This window comes from Lithobates pipiens, unplaced genomic scaffold, assembly GCF_037356315.1.
Source record: "Lithobates pipiens isolate NorthernLeopardFrog02 unplaced genomic scaffold, aLitPip1_a1.2 Scaffold_19, whole genome shotgun sequence".
In the NCBI taxonomy this organism is placed as follows: domain Eukaryota; kingdom Metazoa; phylum Chordata; class Amphibia; order Anura; family Ranidae; genus Lithobates; species Lithobates pipiens.
The window spans coordinates 509983510-510007476 of record NW_027507764.1 but is presented as its reverse complement, the minus strand read 5'-3'; the positions used below and the strand labels follow the sequence as shown (position 1 = coordinate 510007476).

At 42.7% G+C, this 23967-nt stretch overlaps 1 protein-coding gene across 11 annotated transcripts in view; it reads left to right on the top strand.

The window, feature by feature from the left end:
• UBR5 (ubiquitin protein ligase E3 component n-recognin 5) overlaps nt 1-23967 on the top strand; it is a 113809-nt gene that overhangs the window by 12190 nt on the left and 77652 nt on the right. For 8 of the 11 annotated variants that reach the window (XM_077493128.1, XM_077493130.1, XM_077493129.1 and 5 more), the window contains exons 2-11: nt 12562-12606; nt 14429-14510; nt 14593-14669; nt 18154-18273; nt 18614-18803; nt 19471-19630; nt 19871-20020; nt 21961-22172; nt 22729-22845; nt 22948-23058. In XM_077493128.1, coding sequence (XP_077349254.1) covers nt 12562-12606; nt 14429-14510; nt 14593-14669; nt 18154-18273; nt 18614-18803; nt 19471-19630; nt 19871-20020; nt 21961-22172; nt 22729-22845; nt 22948-23058 — 1264 coding nt within the window. The remainder of the gene's footprint in view (nt 1-12561; nt 12607-14428; nt 14511-14592; nt 14670-18153; nt 18274-18613; nt 18804-19470; nt 19631-19870; nt 20021-21960; nt 22173-22728; nt 22846-22947; nt 23059-23967) is intronic. The other 3 variants (XM_077493133.1, XM_077493134.1, XM_077493135.1) reach the window with 2 other exon arrangements.

Here is a 23967-nt window from a genome sequence, read left to right as displayed (position 1 = left end):
GCATCATCACCCATTATTGTAAACATAAACCTATTGGTATATAACGCTGAGTCTGCGTGTACCCAGTATTCAAAAAGAAACGAATAATATTTAACACAGTAAAAAATTAGTATAAATATATTAGTAGTATAAAGTCCTTGTGAATTCAACTGAAAAACACCACGTGTCTAGGGGAATTGTCCAAATTCAGACCCTTTGTTGACGTGAAGCAAATTGAGGTGCACCACCACCAAACAGATAACAGTGGCCCCTTACCAGATGCCCCAGTGGGGAGAGCTTTATCATAAATCAGGTCAGGAAATACGTCAGTCTTGAATCATCCGAGACAGGAAACAAACCCTTTGGAGCAGGACTCAAGTGTATTCCAATGGAAAAGCAAAAAGGTCCACCATAGGAAGAAAAAATACTCCAAATAGTGTAAAATCATTTAATAAAAATAAACATAAAAAGAAATGCACTTACAAAAGTAAAAGGACACAGGGCATATCATCAAATGGACAAGCGTCGGCCGATCGCGAACTCCAATCGATATCCCATTCAGTAACAGTTCTGTTGAGGCATAAAAGCGTGTCACGCCACCCAACGCGTTTCGTGAAAAGATCACGTCGTCCTGGGGTGTGGGTGACACGCCATGATGCCTCTATTATATAGTAAAAAACTGGCCCAAGCCACCTCCTCCATTGGACGGTTCTACTCCACTTCCGGGTTCATCCCCGAAGTGGGGCATATAGGCCATGGGACGCAACCCTTGAAAAAAAAAACTTCCTCACCCACAAATTAGGGAATATAAAATAAATGTGAAAAGACCGTTTACCAATATCCCTAACCGCAAGCACGGAAACCCAAAAAAAAACAATGTCCTTGTCGGCTAATGGGACCGCCTCGTTCCGTACCCACGGAACAGAGCCAAGCCTCACCATCACCGCCAATGAGAAAAGGGGTCAGAGGACCAGAGCGGCGGAAGTGACGCATATCAATGCAGTCACCCGTCCAAATATAGTCCGCAGCTTCAAGGTGACGCCCCTTTCAACGGCGTGATGACGTGCCGTGCGTACTGGACGGATACAGCGCCTCACCACCCAACACGGAAGTGTGCGCGCTCCATCTTAAGCAGGCCTCGTTTACATTGCACAAGTGGAGCGACAGAAGACGCATGCGCTCCACTTAGGCCACGCCTCCTATCAAATAGGAAATAAGAGGCACCGAAGATGGTAAATAGCTCTACCCTGAAAAACGAGAGGATCGGAAACCCGGCCCATGTAGATATGTTCCAAAATCATAAAGGAACAGGGCCACGGGTGCCAAACTCAAAAAATGGTACTCAGATGACCCGAGAAAAAAATTTAAAAGAAAAAGAACAGGGGGGAGGAGGGGACTTGACCCAATGGTGATATTGATATAAACAGGTTACAAATAATCCCAAGCATCAATTAAAAGAAAATGAAAGTAAATAAAACATGAATCAACACTATGTAACTAATGCCTAACTCGCTGTGTGGTTAAGCCCATCTAATTTAAATACACGTATTGTAGACTGAGTACAAGACTCAAATCCGAAAGACCATCCCTAGCTAGATAGTAGGTGAAACATTGGTAAATATGGCACACATGCCGCAATCCCCATCAAACCCCCTAGACATTCCGCTCCCGGAGTGCAATGTAAACGAGGCCTGGTTAAGATGGAGTGCGCACACTTCTGTGTTGGGTGGTGACGCGCTGTATCCGTCCAGTACGCACGGCACGTCATCACGCCGTTGAAAGGGGCATCACCTTGAAGCTGCGGACTATAGAGGGACGGGTGATTGCATTGATATGCGTCACTTCCGCCGCTCTGGTCCTCTGTTCCCTTTTCTCATTGGCGGTGATGGTGAGGCTTGGCTCTGTTCCGTGGGTACGGAACGAGGCGGTCCCATTAGCCGACAAGGACATTGTTTTTTTTGGGTTTCCGTGCTTGCGGTTAGGGATATTGGTAAACGGTCTTTTCACATTTATTTTATATTCCCTAATTTGTGGGTGGGGAAGTTTTTTTTTCAAGGGTTGCGTCCCATGGCCTATATGCCCCACTTCGGGGATGAACCCGGAAGTGGAGTAGAACCGTCCAATGGAGGAGGTGGCTTGGGCCAGTTTTTTACTATATAATAGAGGCATCATGGCGTGTCACCCACACCCCAGGACGACGTGATCTTTTCACGAAACGCGTTGGGTGGCGTGACACGCTTTTATGCCTCAACAGAACTGTTACTGAATGGGATATCGATTGGAGTTCGCGATCGACCGACGCTTGTCCATTTGATGATATGCCCTGTGTCCTTTTACTTTTGTAAGTGCATTTCTTTTTATGTTTATTTTTATTAAAGGGGTTCTGCACTCTCTTGCGGGGATCAGCGTCATTTCCTGCTGAAGCCCGCACTGTCTCCTGGGATCTCGTTCGGGTAATCCCAGGAGACATTGCGGCTAATGCACCCGACATCTCGCGAGATCTCGGGTGCTACAGCCGACATCTCGCGTGATTTCGGTAATTACAGCATTACCGAAATCACGCGAGATGTCGGCTGTAGCACCCGAGATCTCGCGAGATGTCGGGTGCATTAGCCGCAATGTCTCCTGGGATTACACGAACGAGATCCCAGGAGACAGTGCGGGCTTCAGCAGGAAATGACGCTGATCCCCGCAAGAGACCGCCCATCGCCGCAGGGGTTTAAAATAAACTACTAAAGATTACAAAAGGTAGGTGAATGCAAAAAAAAAAAAAAACAGGTGGCATTATGAAATATATTAACTAGAGGCAAGAGAATGGGCAAATGTTTTATTCTGAGTGCAGAACCCCTTTAAATGATTTTACACTATTTGGAGTATTTTTTCTTCCTATGGTGGACCTTTTTGCTTTTCCATTGGAATACACTTGAGTCCTGCTCCAAAGGGTTTTTCCTGTCTCGGATGATTCAAGACTGACGTATTTCCTGACCTGATTTATGATAAAGCTCTCCCCACTGGGGCATCTGGTAAGGGGCCACTGTTATCTGTTTGGTGGTGGTGCACCTCAATTTGCTTCACGTCAACAAAGGGTCTGAATTTGGACAATTCCCCTGGACACGTGGTGTTTTTCAGTTGAATTCACAAGGACTTTATACTACTAATATATTAATTTATACTAATTTTTTACTGTGTTAAATTTTATTCGCTTCTTTTTGAATACTGGGTACACGCAGACTCAGCATTATATACCAATAGGTTTATGTTTACAATAATGGGTGATGATGCATGTTATTTCATATTTTGCATGTAGTTAATAGAGTTGATTTTTGATTTTCAAGTCAGATTGAGCACCTTTTTCATTGTGGGGTGGTTTATATCCTAATATGAAATATTAGGGATTGCGCAGTTCTCTCTTTTTTCTTTTTTCATATACACGTATATAGCATTTTTGGTATATATTAGAATTGCTGCATCACATTTATTTGTTTTTTCACTGTAGCGCAGATTTCCTTCCTTTTTTCCATGTACATTAAGCCTTAGGCTGCTGTGCGATGCAGGACTTGTCACCCGAAAAGGAGCTGGAGCCTTTTTTGGGCATAGGAATGAGCTAATGTAAGTGGGGCCTTGGGGGTTAAACCAACTGGAGTTGTACAATTCAAATGTGTTTCCCTGCCCAGGAGCCACAGGTGCTGTATACAGCTGACCTAATGATATGGAATGGCTGTATGTGGTGTTTTTTTAAAGCTATGCAGGGGATCGGCTTGATATTAACCACTTGCCAACTGTCCACAGTATATATACACGTCGGGGCTCAATTTCAAGTCCTGAGCTACTAGCTAGGCCTCAAGGGTTACTTGCCACCAGTTGCCCCACCCAACCCCTACCCTGTCCCGCCCCTAAACATGCCTTCATAAATTATCTCATGAAATGACACTTAAATGTTTTATGCAGAATTCAGTTTATAAAAATATTAACTTTATCCATGCCCACCAATTCATCCTGTGCCAACCATGCGGCCTACCTGTGCAGGGGAGGAGAGGAACAGGAGAGCCGCCCAGATGATCAGAGTGCAGGGAACACAGCGATAAGCTTTCATTTCAATTGTTGTTCACGCTGCTCAACGTCACATACAGCCCCACCCCCTGGCTAGGAAACTTTGACAGATCGCCAATCCTGGGATTGGATGGATGACCAGGAGTAGGGGCTGTATGACAGCAAGCGGTGGGCCACACAGCAATGTAAAATGAAAGCTCTTATCGCTGTTCCCTGCGCTCTGATAATCCTCTCTTCCCCTCCGCGATCGCTGGGAGAAGGACTCCCATTCAACCCAGGTTGCCGGCGGTGCATAGCCACCTCTTCCACGGCAGCCCTTTCTCGCCTGCCCACAAAATGCAAGCAGACTAGTGGATGTATACGTCATTTATTTTTAAAAAATATTTTTTTCAGTGTCAACGTTTTTTTTTTTCTTTTTGCTTTTAATGGTGAATAAGAAATATGGGGTCTTTTGACCCCAGATCGCTCATTAAAGAGCCTATTTCTATTAGAAGCGAACGCATATGTAAAATGTTCAAACCACATGCGAGGCATTGCCACGATCATTAGAGCATGCGCATTCATTTTTTAGCACTAGACCTCCTTTTTATAACTCTTCGCCACCATTCACACCGGGGCCACCTGTCAGGAGATGACGGGTCAAATCGCATGATGAGTTGCACCTTAATGTTTACAATGGTACTGTTCAGATCGGTGTGAAGCTGACTTTGCAATGCCGCATCAGTTTGAAAAATTTGATTCTGTACTACTTTTGGTGATTTAGGGTGCAACTTGCATATCAGTGCATGAAGCAGCACAATGTCTTCCATGTCGCACTGAAATGCATTCAATGTGAACGAGGGTTAAACCGGTAACCTGTGTGTGTGTGTATATATATATATATATATATATATATATATATATATATATATATATATATATATATATATATATATATATATATATATACATATATATATACATGCATAGGGCTGAAACGATTAATCGATAATGAAAATCGTTGTCAACGATTTTCATTATCGATTAGTTGGTCCGCACCATGCGGGCCGCCGCCTTAGGAAAGGCCCCGGTTTCAGCCTAGCTCCGGAGCTGGCGGCCATCTTGGTACACCCGGCGGCGGTGAGCTGCGCGCTGACGTCACCCCCAGCGCGGCGTTCAGCCTGTGTCAGCCCAAGTGAAGGAATTCTGGAGGAGTCATGCTGGATGCCTTGCCTGCCCTCATTCAAAACTTTTTATGCAGGTACCACTACATTTATTACCTAATCTAACAGCTAACTACTATCTAAGCCTTTCCACTTGCTCGGCACAGCCACATTGTTGATTTAAATAAAAGGTACAACACTATCTCTCTCCCCCCCCAATAAAATGCAGCTTATGACAAGCATAAAAACATAGCATATCACTGACGATTTGCGCCAATAGGCATTCCGGGACTCATCACGGTGGTCTGTTTGGAGGAACTTTGATCGGTGGTGAGCTTGGCGCAAATCATCAGTGATATGCTGACTGTTTTTATGCTTGTAATAAGCTGCATTTTATTGGGGGGGGAGATAGTGTTATACCTTTTATTTAAATAATGTGGCTGTTGGGGGCGGGGATAGTGTTGTTGTTTTTTTTTTTTTTTGCTTATCCGAAAATTGATCTGATCCATGACTCTGATCTGAGGAACGATCTGATCCGTGAGTTTTTTGATCCGTTGCACCCCTAGTCTGCACCTTCCCCCCTGCCGGTCCGTTAGAATCCTGTGAATCCTCCCGTGTCCTACGCATGCACCACGTCCATGACCATGCAGCTACGCCTGCTTGCATTCTCCACCCAGCTGTTGTCCCGCCAGCAACGCGCCTGCGCTGCTTTCGGCTCCTCCTCCCCCCTCCTCTACCCACCAGCCTTCCGATAGACCCGCTGCAGAGCGCAGGAGCGTTAAGCCCTCGCTGGGCCGCTTTCCAGCGCTGCTGTGATTGATCTCCCGGCTTCGGGGTGCCCTTCGCTCCATTTGGAGGAATCGGCCGAGTCATGTGTTGCGGGTCCGGACTGAGACTCCGCCCCACACCACCCCGGCATAACGAGGAGGAGCCGCTGTCACCATGAAGGGGTGAGAACCCGAGACACCGGAGGGGGGAGGGGAGCACTGAGAGGAGGTGGGGCAGTGACACCATGTGAGAGGGGAGGAATGTGTCATCTATACTGGGGGGACACGTGTGTGTGTGTGTGTGTGTGTATGTATATATGTGTATATATATATATATATATATATATATATATATATATATATATAGTGTGTGTGTATATGTATGTGTGTGTGTATATATATATATAATCTCCCCTTTTTTCAGTTTTTTTTTTTTATCCGATTAATCGAAAAAATAATCGGCCGATTAATCGATTATGAAAATAATCGTTAGTTGCAGCCCTATACACGTGTATATAAATGCGCAAATAGTGTGACCCAAAATATTGCATTGCCATTTTATTCTGTTGTGTATCTGCTAAAAATGTTAGGGTTCAAAATCATTTTCTAGCAAAAAATACTGATTTTGACTTGTAAATAAGGTTTCAGAGAAGGCCTGTTCAGATGTTTGTAGTCATTTTTAAAAGCATTGAAAGTGTATGGCTTAATGTACATGGGACGTTTTACAACTTTTGTGGAAATGCTGGATTAAGATCGTAAGGGGTTGAATCGATTAACTGTACAGCTCTACTCCGCAGGGAGCTTTATTTGGCTAGACTTCTATGGTTTTCAGCCGACAGAGGGCTGATGTCACTTAGCAGGTCCAGCCTCTGGAGAGATCCCAGCAAAGCAACTGAGAGATTGAGCCAGCTTTTTTGCCCCCTCCACAGCCCAGCGCTTCTGTGAAGACCGAGAACTGAGCAGTCAGCTGTCTTTGATTGCTCAGTTCTGTCTGAGAAGCAGCAGAGGACAGATGCAGCATTGAACCGATGCTGTGTCCACCTAGGTGAGTGTAATTTTTCATTTTCCTTTTTTTTTTTTATTTTTTTTTACCATTTGCTGACCTCACTATATAGTCGAATGACTGCCATAGCATGGTCATCCAGTTCTGGGAGGGTGTCTTGACGTCCTCCCAGAACCATTTGCCTGCTGCAGCTTGCATCTGACACGCTCAGTGATCACTGTGTCCTTCTGATCACAAATTGGGTTAAAGAGCCCATCACAGCTGATCATGTTGTAAACGCACTTACGGGTTATCGGCATTCCTTTTCTCACGCTCGCATCATGAGGTGAGGGAAGAGCCGGTAACCGGCAGGTGTGAAGGGGGACATCCACACTGATCATCAGTGCTGCCCCAACAGTTTCAATCAGTGCAGCCTCATTAGCGCACATAAGTGAAGGAGGTAAATTACCTGTTTTCAAAACTTTATAACAAACTACTGAAGTTTAGGACTTTTTTTTTTTTTTTTTTTTTTTTTTTTTTTTTTAGTTTTTTTTTTTTTTTTTAGTTTTGTTTAGCAAAAGATCAAAAACCCCAGTGGTGATTTATTACCACCAAATGAAAGCTCTATTTGTGTGAAAATAATTATAAAAATTTCATAGGGGTACACATGGGGAATTGGCCTGGGCAAGAAGTAGGTGAAAGTGCCCAGTAGGCAAGTGGTTATTGTGACACTGGCAAAATTAACCACTTCAATACAGGGCACTTAAACACCTTCCTGCCCAGACCAATTTTGAGCTTTCAGCGCTGTCGCACTTTGAATGACAATTGCGCGGTCATGCTACACTGTACCCAAATGAAATTTTTATCATTTTTTTCCCACAAATAGAGCTTTCTTTTGGTGGTATTTGATCACCTCTACGGTTTTTATTTTTTGCGCTACAAATAAAAAAATACCGAAAATTTTGAAAAAAAAAATGTTTTTTTTTGTTTCAGTTTCAAAACTTTGTAAATAAGTATGTTTTCTCCTTCACTGATGGGCACTGATGGGGCTACACTGATGGGCACTGATAAGGTGGCACTGATGGGCACCAATGAGGCACCAATGAGGCACCAATGAAGTGGCACGGATGGGCGGCACGGATGGGCGGCACGGATGGGCGACACGGATGGGCGACACGGACGGACACTGATAGGTGGCACAAATTGGCACTGATAGCTGGCACGGATGGGCATGGATAGCTGGCACGGATGGGCATGGATAGGCGGCACAGGTGGGCATGGATAGGCGGCACAGGTGGGCATGGATAGGCGGCACAGGTGGGCATGGATAGGCGGCACAGGTGGGCATGGATAGGCGGCACAGGTGGGCATGGATAGGCGGCACAGGTGGGCATGGATAGGCGGCACAGGTGGGCATGGATAGGCGGCACAGGTGGGCATGGATAGGCGGCACAGGTGGGCATGGATAGGCGGCACAGGTGGGCACTCAGGCGGCACAGGTGGGCACTCAGGCGGCACAGGTGGGCACTCAGGCGGCATCGGTGTTATAGTAATGGATGCCAATCAGTGCCAAACAATAATGCATGCCAATCAGTGATGCCCATTGTGGCCACTGATTGGCATCCATTATGGGCACTGATTGGCACCCATTGTGCTGACTGGCACCCTGGTGGTCTAGGGAGGATTATGGATTTTTATTACCTTTTCCCTGGTGGTCTAGTGGTGTCCCTGGTGGTCCAGTGTGGGCATCCTCGGGGGGGCTGTGCTGATAATCGATCAGCACAGACCCCCCCTGTCAGAGGAGCAGCCGATCGGCTCTCCTCTACTCGCGTCTGACAGACGCGAGTGAGGGAAAGCCGATCACCGGCTCTTCCCATTTACACTGTGATCAGCCGTGATTGGACACGGCTGATCACATGGTAAAGAGTCTCCGTCGGAGACTCTTTACCGAGATCGTAGTTGCCGGGTGTCAGACTGACACCCCGCAACAACGATCGCCGCGATGCGCGCCCCCGGGGGCGCGCAGTGGCTTATTATCCTAATCACGTCATATGACGTCCGGTTAGGATAATGAAACCACTTTGCCGCCGTCAATTTGTAATAGGGCGGGCGGCAAGTGGTTAAGAAAAAAATAAATAAAAAATGAAATGGTTCAAAAGATAAAAGGCAGAAAAAGTAATAAAGGGGAGAATGGGGTGGAGGAGTTTTTGGAGCTGAATAGGGTAAACTTGGGGTTAAGCGAACCTAAACCGTGGTGTGTGTGTGTGTGTGTGGGGTTTTTTTTTTTTTTAATCTGTTTTGTCTTAACTGACATCATATGCACATTAAATGCCGGTTCACACTAATGCGATGGCATACTTTGCATGTAATTCGCAGCGCACTGCTGTTCACATTACATGCAATGTCTGTGCAGTGCGATGTCAGCCATACAGGTAGTATGGCTGATATCGCACTGCATTCGGTGCAAACATGCACAGGACCCTTTTCTGTTCGGACCAGGATTGGATCACGTGTGTTCACACACATGCGATCCGAATCATGTCAGAACTGTCAGTTCTCAGTGCGATATGTGAGCTGAAATGGGGGTGTTAAGATATGACACGCCCCAGCAGTTTGCATATGGCAGTGTGAACTGCCGTGCATGTCGGCTGCGATGCGGCAACCTGCAGTTGATTCGCAGGATTCTCGCATTGCAATTGTGTGAACCGACTCTAAAGCTTATCCCTTGATCTGCAGATAAATGAAGTTGAGTTTAAATTATACAGCAACTCCTGCCTCCCTTGACAGCCAAGAGGTGGAGCAGAAGGGCTCCACGTCCTTTGAACTTCTTTGAAACTTTTCAGAACTTGGTTGGGGAAAATACTGTACATTTTCGAAATGCAATGTACACATAAAAAAAAAAATTAGATAACGGAATATTCCTGAACTTTGTTTTATTTCATGGTTACTGTGACATTGTGTGAATGCAGTGCATGTCATCTTAGCTTGCATTCATTGAATGTATGTCTTACTAAAAATTTAAATATTGCAAAATTATACAGTCTCATGCATGCTACATAACTAAGCTCCATTTCATGCTGAATAAATTAAATTATTAATGTATCCTAAATAGAAAACTCTTTGGATAGATTTTTTACTCCAAAAGCATTTTATTAAAATAGAATAAAAATTTAAAGTTTTTTTTATTTATTTATTTTTTAATCCACCCTGCCGTGAAGTCTCTATGGCATAACAAATATACAATTTGTGTTTTTGAGGATCCCCCGTTTCAAAATTTTTTGTAAGGTTGTTATGCTAAAGTTCATTTTCAAATTACATTTGGCCGTGATGTTTATCAAAACTGGCAGATTTTGTATTTGCATTTTGGGGGAACCCTGAAAATTGAATATTCCGTGTGTTGTATAGCTGAATTTTTACATTTCTTCTGAAATAACCTTTTCCTTCCTTCCCCTTTTTTTTTTATTTTTAAAAAAAAATTTGGAGAATGTTTGTTAGTTCCTTGGCTGTGATGCTTTGCTGCCTCCAGAGTCTGGTCTAGAATAATATAGAGATAAGTAATTCTGGCCCCCGCTAGCTGTCACAATCTGCCATCAATTCACAGTGTTCTGTCCATGGGAAAACGACAAGGTCTGACGGCCATTTGCGGCTGTCGGCTTGTAGTTCTGCAGTCTCCAGCACCGTGGCATTACACCCACAATCTATCGATGGATAGTGTGTTCTTCTCAGCCAAGTTGTCATTACAGGACCTCAGATTACTAGGCCCTCTTGATGGCACACCTCCACAGTATCCTGGGAGGAATTGCTTACCATCTTCTAATGTTAGAACTACTGGCTCTAATACTTTAATGCTGCGTAGACACTACCGGACTTTCCGGCAGACTAGGCCCGACAGACTTTTGGCGGAGTTCCGACGGACTTTCCGAACGGACTTGGCCACACGCGAACGGACAAAGTCCGTTCATTTTGAACATGATGTAAACGGGACTAAACAAGGAAGTTCAATAGCTTCCCTTACTTCGTATTTGGTTCATCGGACCAGCACACAGATGAACGGTTTTCCCGATTTTAGTCCGTACGGAGTTGAGTCCGTCTGATAGATCTGAAACGTGTTCTATTGCTAGGTCCATCCTTAGTTAAAAAAAAAACAATCAGACTAGCCCACCCACGATCGGATTGTCCGGACTAATCCCTTCGGACCTAGTCTGCCGGAAAGTCCGGTCGTGTGTACGTGGCATTAGTCTCTGATCGGGAACAAGTATGCATATCCAAAGAGCATGACAATGACAGACTGCCTGTTTCTTGGGGGTAAAGCTCCATTCAAGAATCACTATGGAGGTGTTCGTAGATATGTGACGGCTTTTCTTCTGCACACACCTGAAAATCCATTTTCCATCAAATGTGCTTCCCTAATCTCTCCTGAGCCTTGTAAATACTTTCTCAACCTAATTTTTATTCATGTTGCATTAGGTGAAATGTCCTTGGTGCATTTTCAGATAGTTGGTAGATTGGTGCTTTAGTACAATTCCACAGTCAAATTACTTTTTAGACTTTTAAGATCCTGTTCTCCATCTATGTAACTGCATGTGATTAAATTATTATTAATTTACCTTAAGCCAGCCATAGACAGTTTTGAATCTCGGCTGGTTCAGCAGGTACTGGTTGGGATTTGAACCGTGTATGGGCAACGCTGATTGTATCCAAGTTGATTGAGCGATCAACTTGGGTACAACAACCAGCCTATCAGATTTTACATGCGATTTTTTGCTATTGTGTTTTTTTTTTTTTTTTTTTTTGGGGGGGGTTGCACATGTGCACCCACACGGATGACAAACTGGGAACAGCAGTTGCTGTGAGTGGGGCCTAATTGTACCTACTCCTGTGGGTATGTTTTGCACTCATTATGTATGCACTACATGCATGGTGTTAGAAGAATGGTTTCTCTCACTCCCTATCCTGGGACAGCACTCTCCACTCTGCGATCCTATGGGCGTGCTTCTCTTTCACGCTCTAATGATGTATGCGTGCGCTCAGTCTGAGGGTAGAGTCTGCATACTAGGTATCGACTGATATATAAAAAAGATTTTGTGCCGATAGTATAATATGGCCTACAGGTACTTTTAAGAAAGTCAGTTTTGCAGATCTGCACTATGACATAGAACGTACTGAGTCCACTTGGATACATTATAACGTTTTCTAGAAAGCACTGCTCAACCAATCACAGCAAGCCTTGTATTTAACCAATGAATACAAGGTTTCCAATAATGTGAGGTGGAGGTTGTGACATCACAAGGCTTTGTGAATGACTGAGCAGCGCTTATATAGACTCCATTTTGTTCTGGCAGCAGATGTAGAAGTCCCTAGTCAGTGCTGCTAGAACACAGCATTGCATGCAGTTTATACAGCACTGACAAGCAGGCACAGCAATTGGTAAAGGAAGAAAGTTTGTTTGGGCCGGCTTTGCCAAAATTGCTTATTTTAATGTGGTAGCAATGCTGGATTTGGGATTTAGGGCAGGCATGGTTTGGGGCCACTGCAACCTGTCATTTGAAGGGGTCTATTACCTTGTAGAGAAGTTTGACTTTACATGTTTGATCAAATTTTCCTATAGGTGACCGGCCCTGTTTTTTCTTTCTTTTTACAGGTTAAGAGAAGTTTCTGAGAAGCTGAATAAATATAACTTAAGCAGGTAAATAGTCATGTCATTTCAGCGTGACGTGGAATATGTATGACCATTGCTTAACACTATAGGAGAACTTATCTTTTTATTCCAGTACTGCTTAAACTGTAATCTAGTTCTCAGTAGCCACAAAGAATATAAATCTAGGTTTTGTGCATGAATACCTTTTGAAAAGACCTTATAAAATTAGCAGTAACATTCATTCCCATACTGCATATAACCTGAGCAGAGCTGTGTGAGGGACCCGGGTGGCCTTCCCACTACAAGCTGCCTGCAGAAAACTACAGGAGGTGTCGGACACAAGACTGTTTACCCCACATAAGGAGAGGAGGGCACAGCAGTGACTGGTCTTTACTACAGGAAATTGTTTCAGTATGGATTGTTGCAATGATTTGCAGGAAATGCACAAAGGGCACCAAAATGATAGTAAAAATACAAATTCCCCCTTCTATATAGACAATTTTGTTTAGCTCAGGTTTCAGTTTTAAGGAGGATGTTAAATAGCCGATATGAACTCTCTTCACTAACCTATTTTCAGCAGTGATGGCTGAAAATAACTGCTATAGTTGAATGAACTCCTTTAGAAATATGTTGGGTTAGTGCTGTTGAACGAATGTGTTTTTCTGCCTGCCAAGATATCTGAAAGCGAGAGACTATTAAGTTGATTTTATCTAGTTGAGGTGGATTCTATAGGACATATAAAAATGAAAACGTCTGTCTTTGACATTTTAGCTAGTAAATGGCTGTTATGGCTGCTGTCAGTAAGGATGTTGACTGGACTGGTCTGCCCAAATATTAAAACTCGAGCCATGCTCCTGGAGTCAGCCATACTGGAGAGAAGAAAAGAGGGCGCACTGGCCTAGTGCATTATACAACAGATCTTTTAGAAAATTGAATAAAACAATAAACATGTCTACTCAAACACAAGTAAAAACACGCTTGTCAGGCCACATATGTGTCATCGGTAGCTTGAATCACCGGACTTGGGGGTGAGGGGTCCTGATTAAGACCCCTCAGGCTGACACGTTTGGAAGGACTGTCCTTAAGAGCCTTACTGGAGAGAAGTGCTGACTTGCATAAGAGGTCTTTGATAGACTGAAAGTGGTAAAGGCTTCAGGTTTTTTACTTTATTGCATTCACACCCGGGAGTTTTATGAGCTGGAAACACTCAACAAGCAAAACCTCATTTATTTCAATGCCACCTGTTGACATCTGAGCGTTTGTTACCTGAAGCAAAACGTCTAAACGCTCTAAGCTCAAAAAAGAACATGAGCTTCTTTGGGACAGATTACAGGCGATTTTCTGCCTTTTACATTGGTGACCTGAACAAAAACGCAGTAAAAACACGTGACTTTGAAACGCTCAGGTATGAATGCAGCCTTAATGTGCAGCTTCTTCCCTAAATATGGGCCTGATCTCGATCCAGCGTAGTGCCTGAGAGCAGCATGCGCCCCCTCACTGGACTGGAGCCCCTTGCTCCTGCTGCTGTCAAATATATACAGTGATCAGGCCGGAGATCGAGCCCACACATGTGCCACCATTGGAGACTGCTCCCTATGATGGCACATAGAGAAGCGGGAGACCCCAGAAGAGAAGGTTCAGGGCTGCTCTGTGTAATACTTGCACCAAGCAGGTATGTATAATGTTTTTTTTTTTTTTTTTGTAAACGCTTTTACAATCGCTTGTCTAACCACCTGATATATCATTTAGCTCATGTATTGTTCCCAGAACCTTCCTGGAGGTATATAACTGTACAGCTGAATTTTACATATCACTTGCCTTTTTTCAATTCAGATATGGTTGCATATTTTTTATTTTTTCCCTTTTACAGTCACCCCCCCTTGAATGTACTGGAGCAGACGACTATAAAACAGTGTGTGGTGGGACCGAACCATGCTGCATTCCTCCTAGAGGTACCCTGCCTGAGTATTTCTGATTTCTTCCGTTTTAGTCCCTCAAACATGGTTTTGATTTTAATGCTTTATTTCTTATTAGGATGGAAGAGTTTGCAGAATTGGCTTCCTAGTCCAGCCAGACAGACTTGAATTGAGTAAACCAGAGAATAATGATGGGTAAGATTGAATTTAAAAAGCAGGTGGCCTTTTGTATTTTATGTAGGAACCCCTGTAAATGGGATAATAGAGATCAGTCAACCCACCTGTTGCTGTGACAGCTGGCCTTTATCTCTGCGGTAAACCCAGGCTATAAGGCAGTGGCATGGAAGTCACGGTAAAGTCTCAAGCATTCTTTTGTACACAAGAGCCCACAAACTTGCATGTTCTGCAAACGGAATACCCTGTGTTATGACCTTTACCCATGTGCTGGGTGTGCATGGACGACATCTTTTTCTCATGGGCGAGGTCCCTAAATCTGAAAGATAACTGGTGCTGAGAGAAGTATGGAGCTGACATTCTGAACTTCCTTCTGAATATCCTGGCTCCCTTTCAGTTTTCATCTTCAGTACCCTTTGAGTAATTGACCTGGAGCTTCTACACAGCAAGTAACCGCAGAGTGAAGTTCAGCTTCAGATCTGCATGCTTGTTCTGGGTCATTAATTTAGGTATTGGAAATAATTATGATTGTGACCGCCATGAAGCTATAATTTTCAGGACAGATTAGATGACGGCTTCCATGGTTCTCAAAGCACAGGTTTTCTTTTAAGAAACTTTGATCCAGCAAAAACATTTTAGGTTGGAAGTTTTGTCTTTTAAAACCAGGCAATATTTAAAGGTCGAGTGTGTGTTCTCTGTCCAGGTGGCAGCTGCCAAGGCCATGCTCATGTGCCAGCAGCTCGTGCTACAGTGTAGCTGCTAACAGGTAGGTATGACCATACATTTATTATTTAGGTTGTGTTGTGGGAGAGGTAGGTTTATTATAGAATGAATATATATGTATATGTGTGTATATACACACACACACACACACACACACACACACACACTCTTTTATATATACATTTTTTTTATAGAGCAGGGTTTAGATTCACTTCTCATTCAAGAGCATGTAATGTGCAGCTATAATACAAAGTTTGTGATTTACAAGGCTACCACTGCAGAGTTATAAATCAATTGGTAGAAACATGTTCACATAAGTGTTTCTGTGAATTTACAGCAGCAGCATCACATTACATAGAGTATAAGAATCTGTATGCCAAATGTCATATTCCTTCTGTATTGTACTGCCCTCTTTTATTGTAAAGTGCTGCTCAAACTGTTGGCGCTATATAAATCCTGTATAAGTACAGTGGACCTCACTTTTTTCTAAATGGGAATGAGAAATTTTGTTTCCGTTTACATTAAATGCTAGTTGCCGTAAATACTTTTTTTTATTTTTTATTTTTTTTGTCAGGTAATCCCATTTATTCCTTTTTTTACCTGTGGTCATTGTTTAAGTGGAAGTCCAGTCAAATCCTCGCCATCCTTAAGCCTGCTGCCACCCCTATGCTAAAGCCTAGTAAACACGGGCCGAATAGTGGGCGGCATTTGTCGGTTTAATAGAAACCGGTCAACATTCTGCCCTTGTGTATTGCAGCTGGTCCGACAGAAGCCGCCTATCGGTCTCTCTTCTGCCAGAGGCATCACCAAAAAGGTCTTCCAATCAACTCCTGATCGGTGCTCTCAGCCAATGGCTGAGAGCGCTGACCGGAGTGTTCTGGCAGGGGTGTGCAGTCCCCATCCCCCTGTCAGAACACAATAGCACAGCAGGGGAGATAGCTGTACTTGGGTAGTTAGAACAGTGGCTCCTTCTGAGCTGTCAGGTTTTTTTTTTTTTTTTCCCCATTCAGCCCTGTTGGGTTGAACAAACTAGTAGAGTCTACCATGGTTAGCCTGTTTTAACCACCCTGTAAAAAGATGTCGTCTATACATTCCTATACTGAGGGCACACCAGTCCATTCACACAATTGACTCCCAGTGCCGTCTTCAGTATAGAGGAGGGACAGCCCATAAGGGAGGCCCCATATAAGCCTGTGTGTGACCTCGCTGCTCAGGCACTGCAGCTGCTGTTGGCGATCTCTCTTCACTAAAGTTGGTCACTGGAGAGATCATGTGACTGGACTGGACCGCCCTCAGCATAGGCAAGTATAGACCTTTCTTTTACTGGGTAGTTAAAACAGGGCTTAAAGTGGGGGTGGGAACAGGTTTAACCACTTCAATACCGGGTCAATTCTGACATTGTTCTCATACATGTAAAAATCATACATTTTTTATTTTTTTGCTATAAATTACTCAGAACCCATAAACATTATATTTTATTTTTTAGCCGAGACCCTGCTATAGCAGGGTAGCTGCAGGCAGCATTCAGATATATACACTCAAAGACCAGGACTTCATATGATGGCCTTGTGGTATGGAAGTGGTTAAATATAGTTGGACTTCTACTTTTAAAGACTGCATTGGACGTCAGTGTTTAGTAATTGATTGCTTGAATGATAGCGTAAGGAAAAATAATATACTGTAACTAATCAACCTTTCAGTATGAAGGAATATTTGCATCTTTCATCTTAATCTTCTTGCAACTGTTTCAGGTTCAGAAATCAGTTGTACTCCTTTTTAGAGCCTGATCAACTTCTGGCTTGCACTACCGCCTACTGCTCTAATGTCTCAACATCTTCCTTCTTAAAACTGCTTATTTGGGAAGTTTCTTAATCCCCAAAAAACGATTGGTATATTGTCTTAAAATCTTTATGGTAATGGTTTCACTCTTTATTGCACTTTATTTGTCTTCCAAATTACACCCAAAGGGTTACTGTACTTTCTATAAAAGGATTAATAACTTTTTGCCTGCTTGACCTAAATAAACTCCCCTCTCCAAATGTACACTATCTGAGTTGAACAGTGGTTTGCAGGAATATTTAGCGCCTCTGGATCAAATCCTTTCTCCTAGCCACACTGTTGCAAAACATAAGCCACTTGGGATAAAAAAAAAAAGAGGTTCTATTGGGAATGCACCAAAGACTCCTGCAGACTATGGTTGTCCAATTCAGCTAAGTATACACTTTTAGAGGGGGCTTGGGGCTGTTTTAGAGTAGGGAGTTGAAAGGAAAACCTGTACTCCTGAGAGCTTAGTGCAGTTTTACCATTAGGTCACCAAAACTTTATATATATATATATATATATATATATACATACACACACTATCCCTGAGCGATATAATTACTGGTTGTATTAGGTGGTCAACTGGTGTATTGGAAAACTGCTTTAAATTACCATATTGCACACTCTGTAACCTGGACTTAATAGCAACATCACTCCAGTCTTGGGACTCTTTACAAAGCATATTAACCCAGAACACCCAATTAGTGCAGGTCATGGTGTTATACACAGCTGTTACAAGCAGTTCCTGAATCCTCTGTTGGTATCTGTCTTTGGTGTGATAATTAGGAAACTGTCACCACAGATCCCAAGGGTGTTGCTTAAGCTTGTATGTTGCCAGACTAAGTCCTTGAGCATTTGTACCTGGAGTTCCAGGCCTTAAATTACAACCCAGATGGTGGTGGCTTTTTTTTTTTTTTATTCCTTTACATTTATTGACTGATATGCCCTCTTTTGTTTTCAGTTCAAAGTTGAACAGTGGCTCAGGGGCAGGAAGGACATCCAGGCCAGGCAGGACTAGTGACTCTCCCTGGTTTTTGTCTGGTTCTGAGACTCTGGGCAGACTGGCAGGCAACACCCTTGGGTAAGTTTTAATAGGGATAAGGCTGAAGATGTTTTCATTCAAAGTAGCTATACTTCCATCTACAGTATATACAACGGAGTATTGAAAGACCTCCCCCCGAACATTTACAGCTGTGGGCAAGAGTCACAATTGGCTTACCCATTATATATTTGCAGTGCTTTATATTGTATCTGTGGATCTCCAGAAAGTGAATTCTGTTTTTGTTTTTTCCATGATGTGTGAAATTGGTTCTCATTCAAAATTTTGTTCTTGTTTGAAATCTGAAACTATATAAGATTTTCTTCATATGATTTCTGAATTGTGCTCTTAACTCAGACATTCTTTGCCTCCATTTTGATAGCAGTCGATGGAGCTCTGGAGTAGGTGGTAGCGGTGGTGGATCCTCTGGTCGCTCGTCAGCTGGTGCTCGCGACTCTCGGAGACAAACGCGAGTCATTCGTACAGGACGAGACAGGGGCTCCGGTCTCCTGGGTAGTCAGCCACAGCCTGTGATTCCAGCTTCAGTGATACCGGAAGAACTTATATCACAGGTATATATCACCTTACTTTTTACACCTTATATCGCCTTACTTTTTCTGTGGTGGACACTTGGTAGGAATGTTAAAGACTTTTTAGACTTTTTGTACTTTGCACTTTATAGTACAGCATAAGTTAAGAATCCAACACCACTTTAAAGTAAAAAACTGCTGCAGACCCTTAAAGTGGTTGTAATCGTACCTGAAATATGAACAAAGCATATCCCTCTATAGTGTGTACTTGTCTCAGTTAAGAGCATCAAGTGTCACTTTTTTCTGCTGCTTTTTGTTTCTCTGCTATCCGCATGAATAATTTCTGACAAGGTTTCCTGACATCCCTGAGATGTTAGTTCTGTTCTAAAGAATATGGTATATCTTTGTTTGTTTAATTTTATTTTCATACAATGTAGTTGGTCAATAAGTGTGAAACTGAATGTATCTGGAAACATTAATCTCTGTATTTTAGCATAAACTTTCTAAGGCACTTCAAATCCTTTATAGGCTGCTGTAATCATTTTCTGCTTTATGTACATATAAGGCACCTGCAGCTTTCTCATCGTTGTCTGTTGCCTGTATTTTTTTTTTTTTTGTTTTTGTACAAATTTTCTTTTGTTTTCTTATACAACTGATTGTAACTCTGGCCTTTGGCCTTCCTAAACTTCAGTCTGTCTCTGAATCACAGGCACAAGTTGTCCTTCAAGGAAAGTCTAGAAGCGTTATAATTAGAGAACTCCAAAGAACAAACCTTGATGTGAACTTGGCTGTAAATAATCTCCTGAGCCGAGATGATGAAGATGGAGATGACGGGGATGACACTGCCAGTGAATCCTACTTACCTGGAGGTTAGTGCTTGGTAGCTTGGCCCAAGTGCAGTACCACATGATGTGGTCTTATTTCTGGAAGCATAGTTTTAATATCAGCATAGGCAGTTAACAAGAAGAAACAACAAAACCTCCTTCTGTTCGCACTCTTTTTACTGGTGTGCGCTCAGACGGAGGATGTTCATGACTGTAGTGTAATATATCATGGCATTCTGTTTTCATGTTGTGCTTAATGACGGCTTGTGATCCTTGTGTTTATAGAGGATCTTATGTCACTGCTGGATGCTGACATTCATTCTGCTCACCCAAGTGTCATAATTGATGCTGATGCTATGTTTTCAGAAGATATTAGCTACTTTGGTTATCCATCCTTTCGGCGCTCTTCACTTTCCAGGATAGGCTCATCTAGAGGTAATTCTGTGCCTTTGTCTTCTTAGAAATTAGCCGTGTTATGTTCTGGACTGTAAGCATTCCTTGTATTATGGGTGACCTAGTACATAGAAGTAAGAGTGGAACTTCACAGCAACCCTCAAAACTCGTTGATGGACCAGTTCAATCAAAAGGTGTTTCTTGGTTATAGGAATTGATTGCAGTTTTTGGCTTTCAGAAATGTAGCATTATATATGATTTATTTCAACCTTAACAGATGCATTCACCTAGTGTATGAAAGGTGCATGCGTGTGTGGTCGCCCCCACCCAACACCAAGCAAAAAAGTTTCCCATGCAGTATGGTTGAGAAGGCGAGCTCATCTAATTCTTCATTCCAGCGGAAAACTGTGCTCCCCCATAGTCCAGTGGTGGACTGTTCCCGGTCTATGGAGCCAGCTCTGGGCTTTGACGGGAACTGTCCACAACTCAGGACCAGTCGAGTTCAGATCTGCCGCACTGGTCTTGTGCAGAGAGGATTAGTAAGTACATCTCCTTTATCCTCTCTCCTTGATAAAAGCTGGCAGTTAATGATGTGTGGGTTAACAGTGTGGGCACAGCTCCACTGTATGGAAAAACTTTTATTTTTTTGCCCGGAGCTGGGCTTTAAGTCTAAATGGCATAACTGGTGCGTCCTGACGCCTCTAACAGTCAGCCAATTTTTTTTTTTTATACAATACCTGTTTTTTAATACCCTGGTACTACAAACCACATATGTTGAGGGTATTGAAGTCATGGCCAAATTAAATTCATTGAAAAAACTGGCTCTTGTAACCAGTTTATAAAAATGTTTGTTTTAGGCTTCAAAATGTGCATGGTGACAAGTTACCAATTGGGAATGATACTTAATGGGGGTTGAATACATTATTAATCTAATGGAGAGCTTTTTAGATTTCTAGTCCTATTACCACATCTGGTATCTTTGTGATATCAGGCTAAGTGGTGTCCCAAGTTTCTCCTACTGGAATTGTAGTCTAAACTGCGTAAAGTGATTTAATGGTACTTCCTTGGTATGGCATTGGCCAGACAAGGGAGCAAACGTCAAGGGGAAACATTGCTTTTGTAATCTGCAAGATTTGAAAGGATAAGTTCACCTTTAAGGAAATGCACTTTATTTTGCGCAGATTAAAAAATACGCATTTACTATTTATTTTTTTAAGGCACATGGAAAGCATTGCACCAGCAATTGGCAAATTGTTGATGCCATGCAGGTCTCCTGCAGACTGTCAGTGTGAGCTGTCTGCCTGTACATCTTATGGGCAGGCAGTTTTACACTGACAGGAAGACTCAATGAACTACCACAATGCTCAACAGCGCCAGGGTCGTTCATTGAGAACTACAAGCTGACAGGCACAAAGTATGTCGGGATTTGTAGTTCATACACAGAGCTCTTTGAATGAATGATGTGTGAGTGGGGAGTCTCCCCGTATTGCTGTCACGGGGAGAGAGCTCGGCAGGGAGCGGCTGCAACAATGGGGAACATGAAACATGTACCCAAAGGTGAACTTATCCTTTCAAGAAACAAATTGATGAGGCCGTCTGCTGCCTTTCTCAACCTGTAATTTATTAAGACTGTTGCCAAATAGCCTCCTTTTTTTTTTTTTTTTCTTTTTTTTTTTTTTTTTTTTTTTTATGCAACTGGTCCATTAACTGTTTTTTACATGTATTTGTGTACCTATATTTGGTTCTGAATTATAATTTTGATATCTGATAACTTAGCCTTGCATTAAACATCCCATTTAAGGACTAAGCCATGCTCTTACTAAACGGCCCGTAATTCAAGCTTTAGTTTGACCCTGGAAATGGTAGCAGTGGAGATCATTTCTGTAGAGCATACATAAGCTTTACTTGCTGCTAGATAAGAAGGGTCTTAAATAGAGATTGGCTTACTTTTATCCCACTGGTGTGACCCAATTGCATACCAGTTCTCCTTCTTCCCTTAGAAAGAGACTCTGAGCTGTTGCGTGAACGTGAGTCAGTTTTACGCTTGCGCGAGAGGCGGTGGCTTGATGGGGCCTCATTTGATAACGAACGGGGCTCCACAAGTAAAGAAGGTGAGCCCAGTTTGGACAAGAAGAACACCCCAATACTGAGTCCAGTGTCACTGGGAGAAGACTTGCAGTGGTGGCCAGAAAAGGTAATCTGCACTTTTTTTGTTTTTTTGTAATCGTTATAGTGATTGCCAAATAAGGAAAATCTTTGTGTGTTGGATATTCCTTTTAATTGCGACCCTGTTGGTGTTCTGTTTAGTAGTGATTTAGATATGTGATTTATTTAGGGCAGTGTATAAAGAGCCTTTTACAGATTCATTAAATATTATTCTTCCTTTTTAAAACTTTTATATTATTGTAGTCTCAAGATGTCTTGTATCTTTTTTTTTTTAGCTGTAGTCTATTTCTTTCCAGTATTGAGAAAATTGTAAGCCATTGGTGTCACTAGAGGTGACATTTCTAGGGTGTACTTGTGCAAGAGACTGGTGACAGCTACCAGAAAGAGTTTTTCATATTTTGACGAGAACAGCAATTTATGATGGCCCAGACTAGTGTCTGCAAAGACCATTTTAGTTGCTCTAGGTTTCTGTAAGCTGCTAAAACACAATACTGTATTATCTTTGCTTTAATAAACAAGCATGTTAGTAGATATTCAGGTCTTGTATACTAACTCATCTGTGGGGGTTTTATTCTTTTATATAGGATGGAACTAAATTTGTTGCCATTGGGGCACTATATTCTGAACTAGTTGCAGTAAGCAGCAAAGGAGAGCTTTTTCAGTGGAAGTGGTTAGAATCTGAACCATACAGGAACCCACAGGTATGTTGAGAGTTGTATTAGCATATAGGCATATGTTCTTGGTATGTATTGCTGTCTAGAAATCTTGGCTTATTAGGGCACTTTTATTTGTTTCTCCTGCAGAACCCCTTGCTTCATCATCCAAGGACAAGTTTTCTAGGTCTGACAAATGAAAAAATTATACTCCTTTCTGCAAATAGCATACGAGCTACTGTCGCTACAGAAAGCAACAAGGTTTGGCGCACTTATTCCCTTTTAATTTTGTGTTTTGTATGTGTGATTTGCCCCTTGCATAAAATGCTTAGTGGAAACCTGCTAGCTATATTGTATGCTTTTTATAAAAAAAAAAATAGTCCGGCTGTAAAGCGGAAAACTTCTAGGCTCCGTTCACATCTGTATGGGGGGTTCTTGCAGCCGCACAGAAAAGTGTGCTGTACGCAAATACACAGCCTTTCAGCTGGTGGGTTTTGACGCTGAGTCAGCATATTTTGAGTACCAAAAGGTAATCAATGCCGTGCCGAGATTGCGCTCCTAGCACATTTACTGGTGCCTAATGGAAAGCTCCTGATTGCTGCTTGCAATTAGGAGCTTTCTATTAATGTGACCATTGTGACAGCTAATCACGACAGTCGCATGATCATAAACCCCTTGAAGGGCATGGAGGCACTGACGTTAAGGAGTTAATTCTAATGGCACGTCGCATGCACTGGGAACTGCACTGCATTGTGGTTCCTGTGTGGGCTGCGATTTTCAAAATGCTACATTGACTCCCCCCCCCCTGTTTCTGAAGGCGCGTATTCAAATGAATGGGTTGCCGTGCCTGTGCAAAACGCTGCTCACAGAGCCGCGTTTGTGTGAACCTAGCTTTACATTTGTGTGAGTTTTTTTTTTTTAATGTATATTTGTGGCCAAATTTTTTTTTGTGTAAGAGTGGGGCAGAGTTGCAACAGTAAGTTAGAGGGTAGTAGAGATTATCTGCCAGTTTTTTGTTGCGGTCTGTAGCATTGGTGAAATTCTCATTTTACATCTTGTCTCAGCAGTGCCTTAGAAAGTTAGAAGAAATTTCGCAAAGTGAAGAGAATTGTCCTCAGAACAGGTGTCTCCATTGGGAGATTTTCTCTTGCCTCTTCTGGCAACCACTCC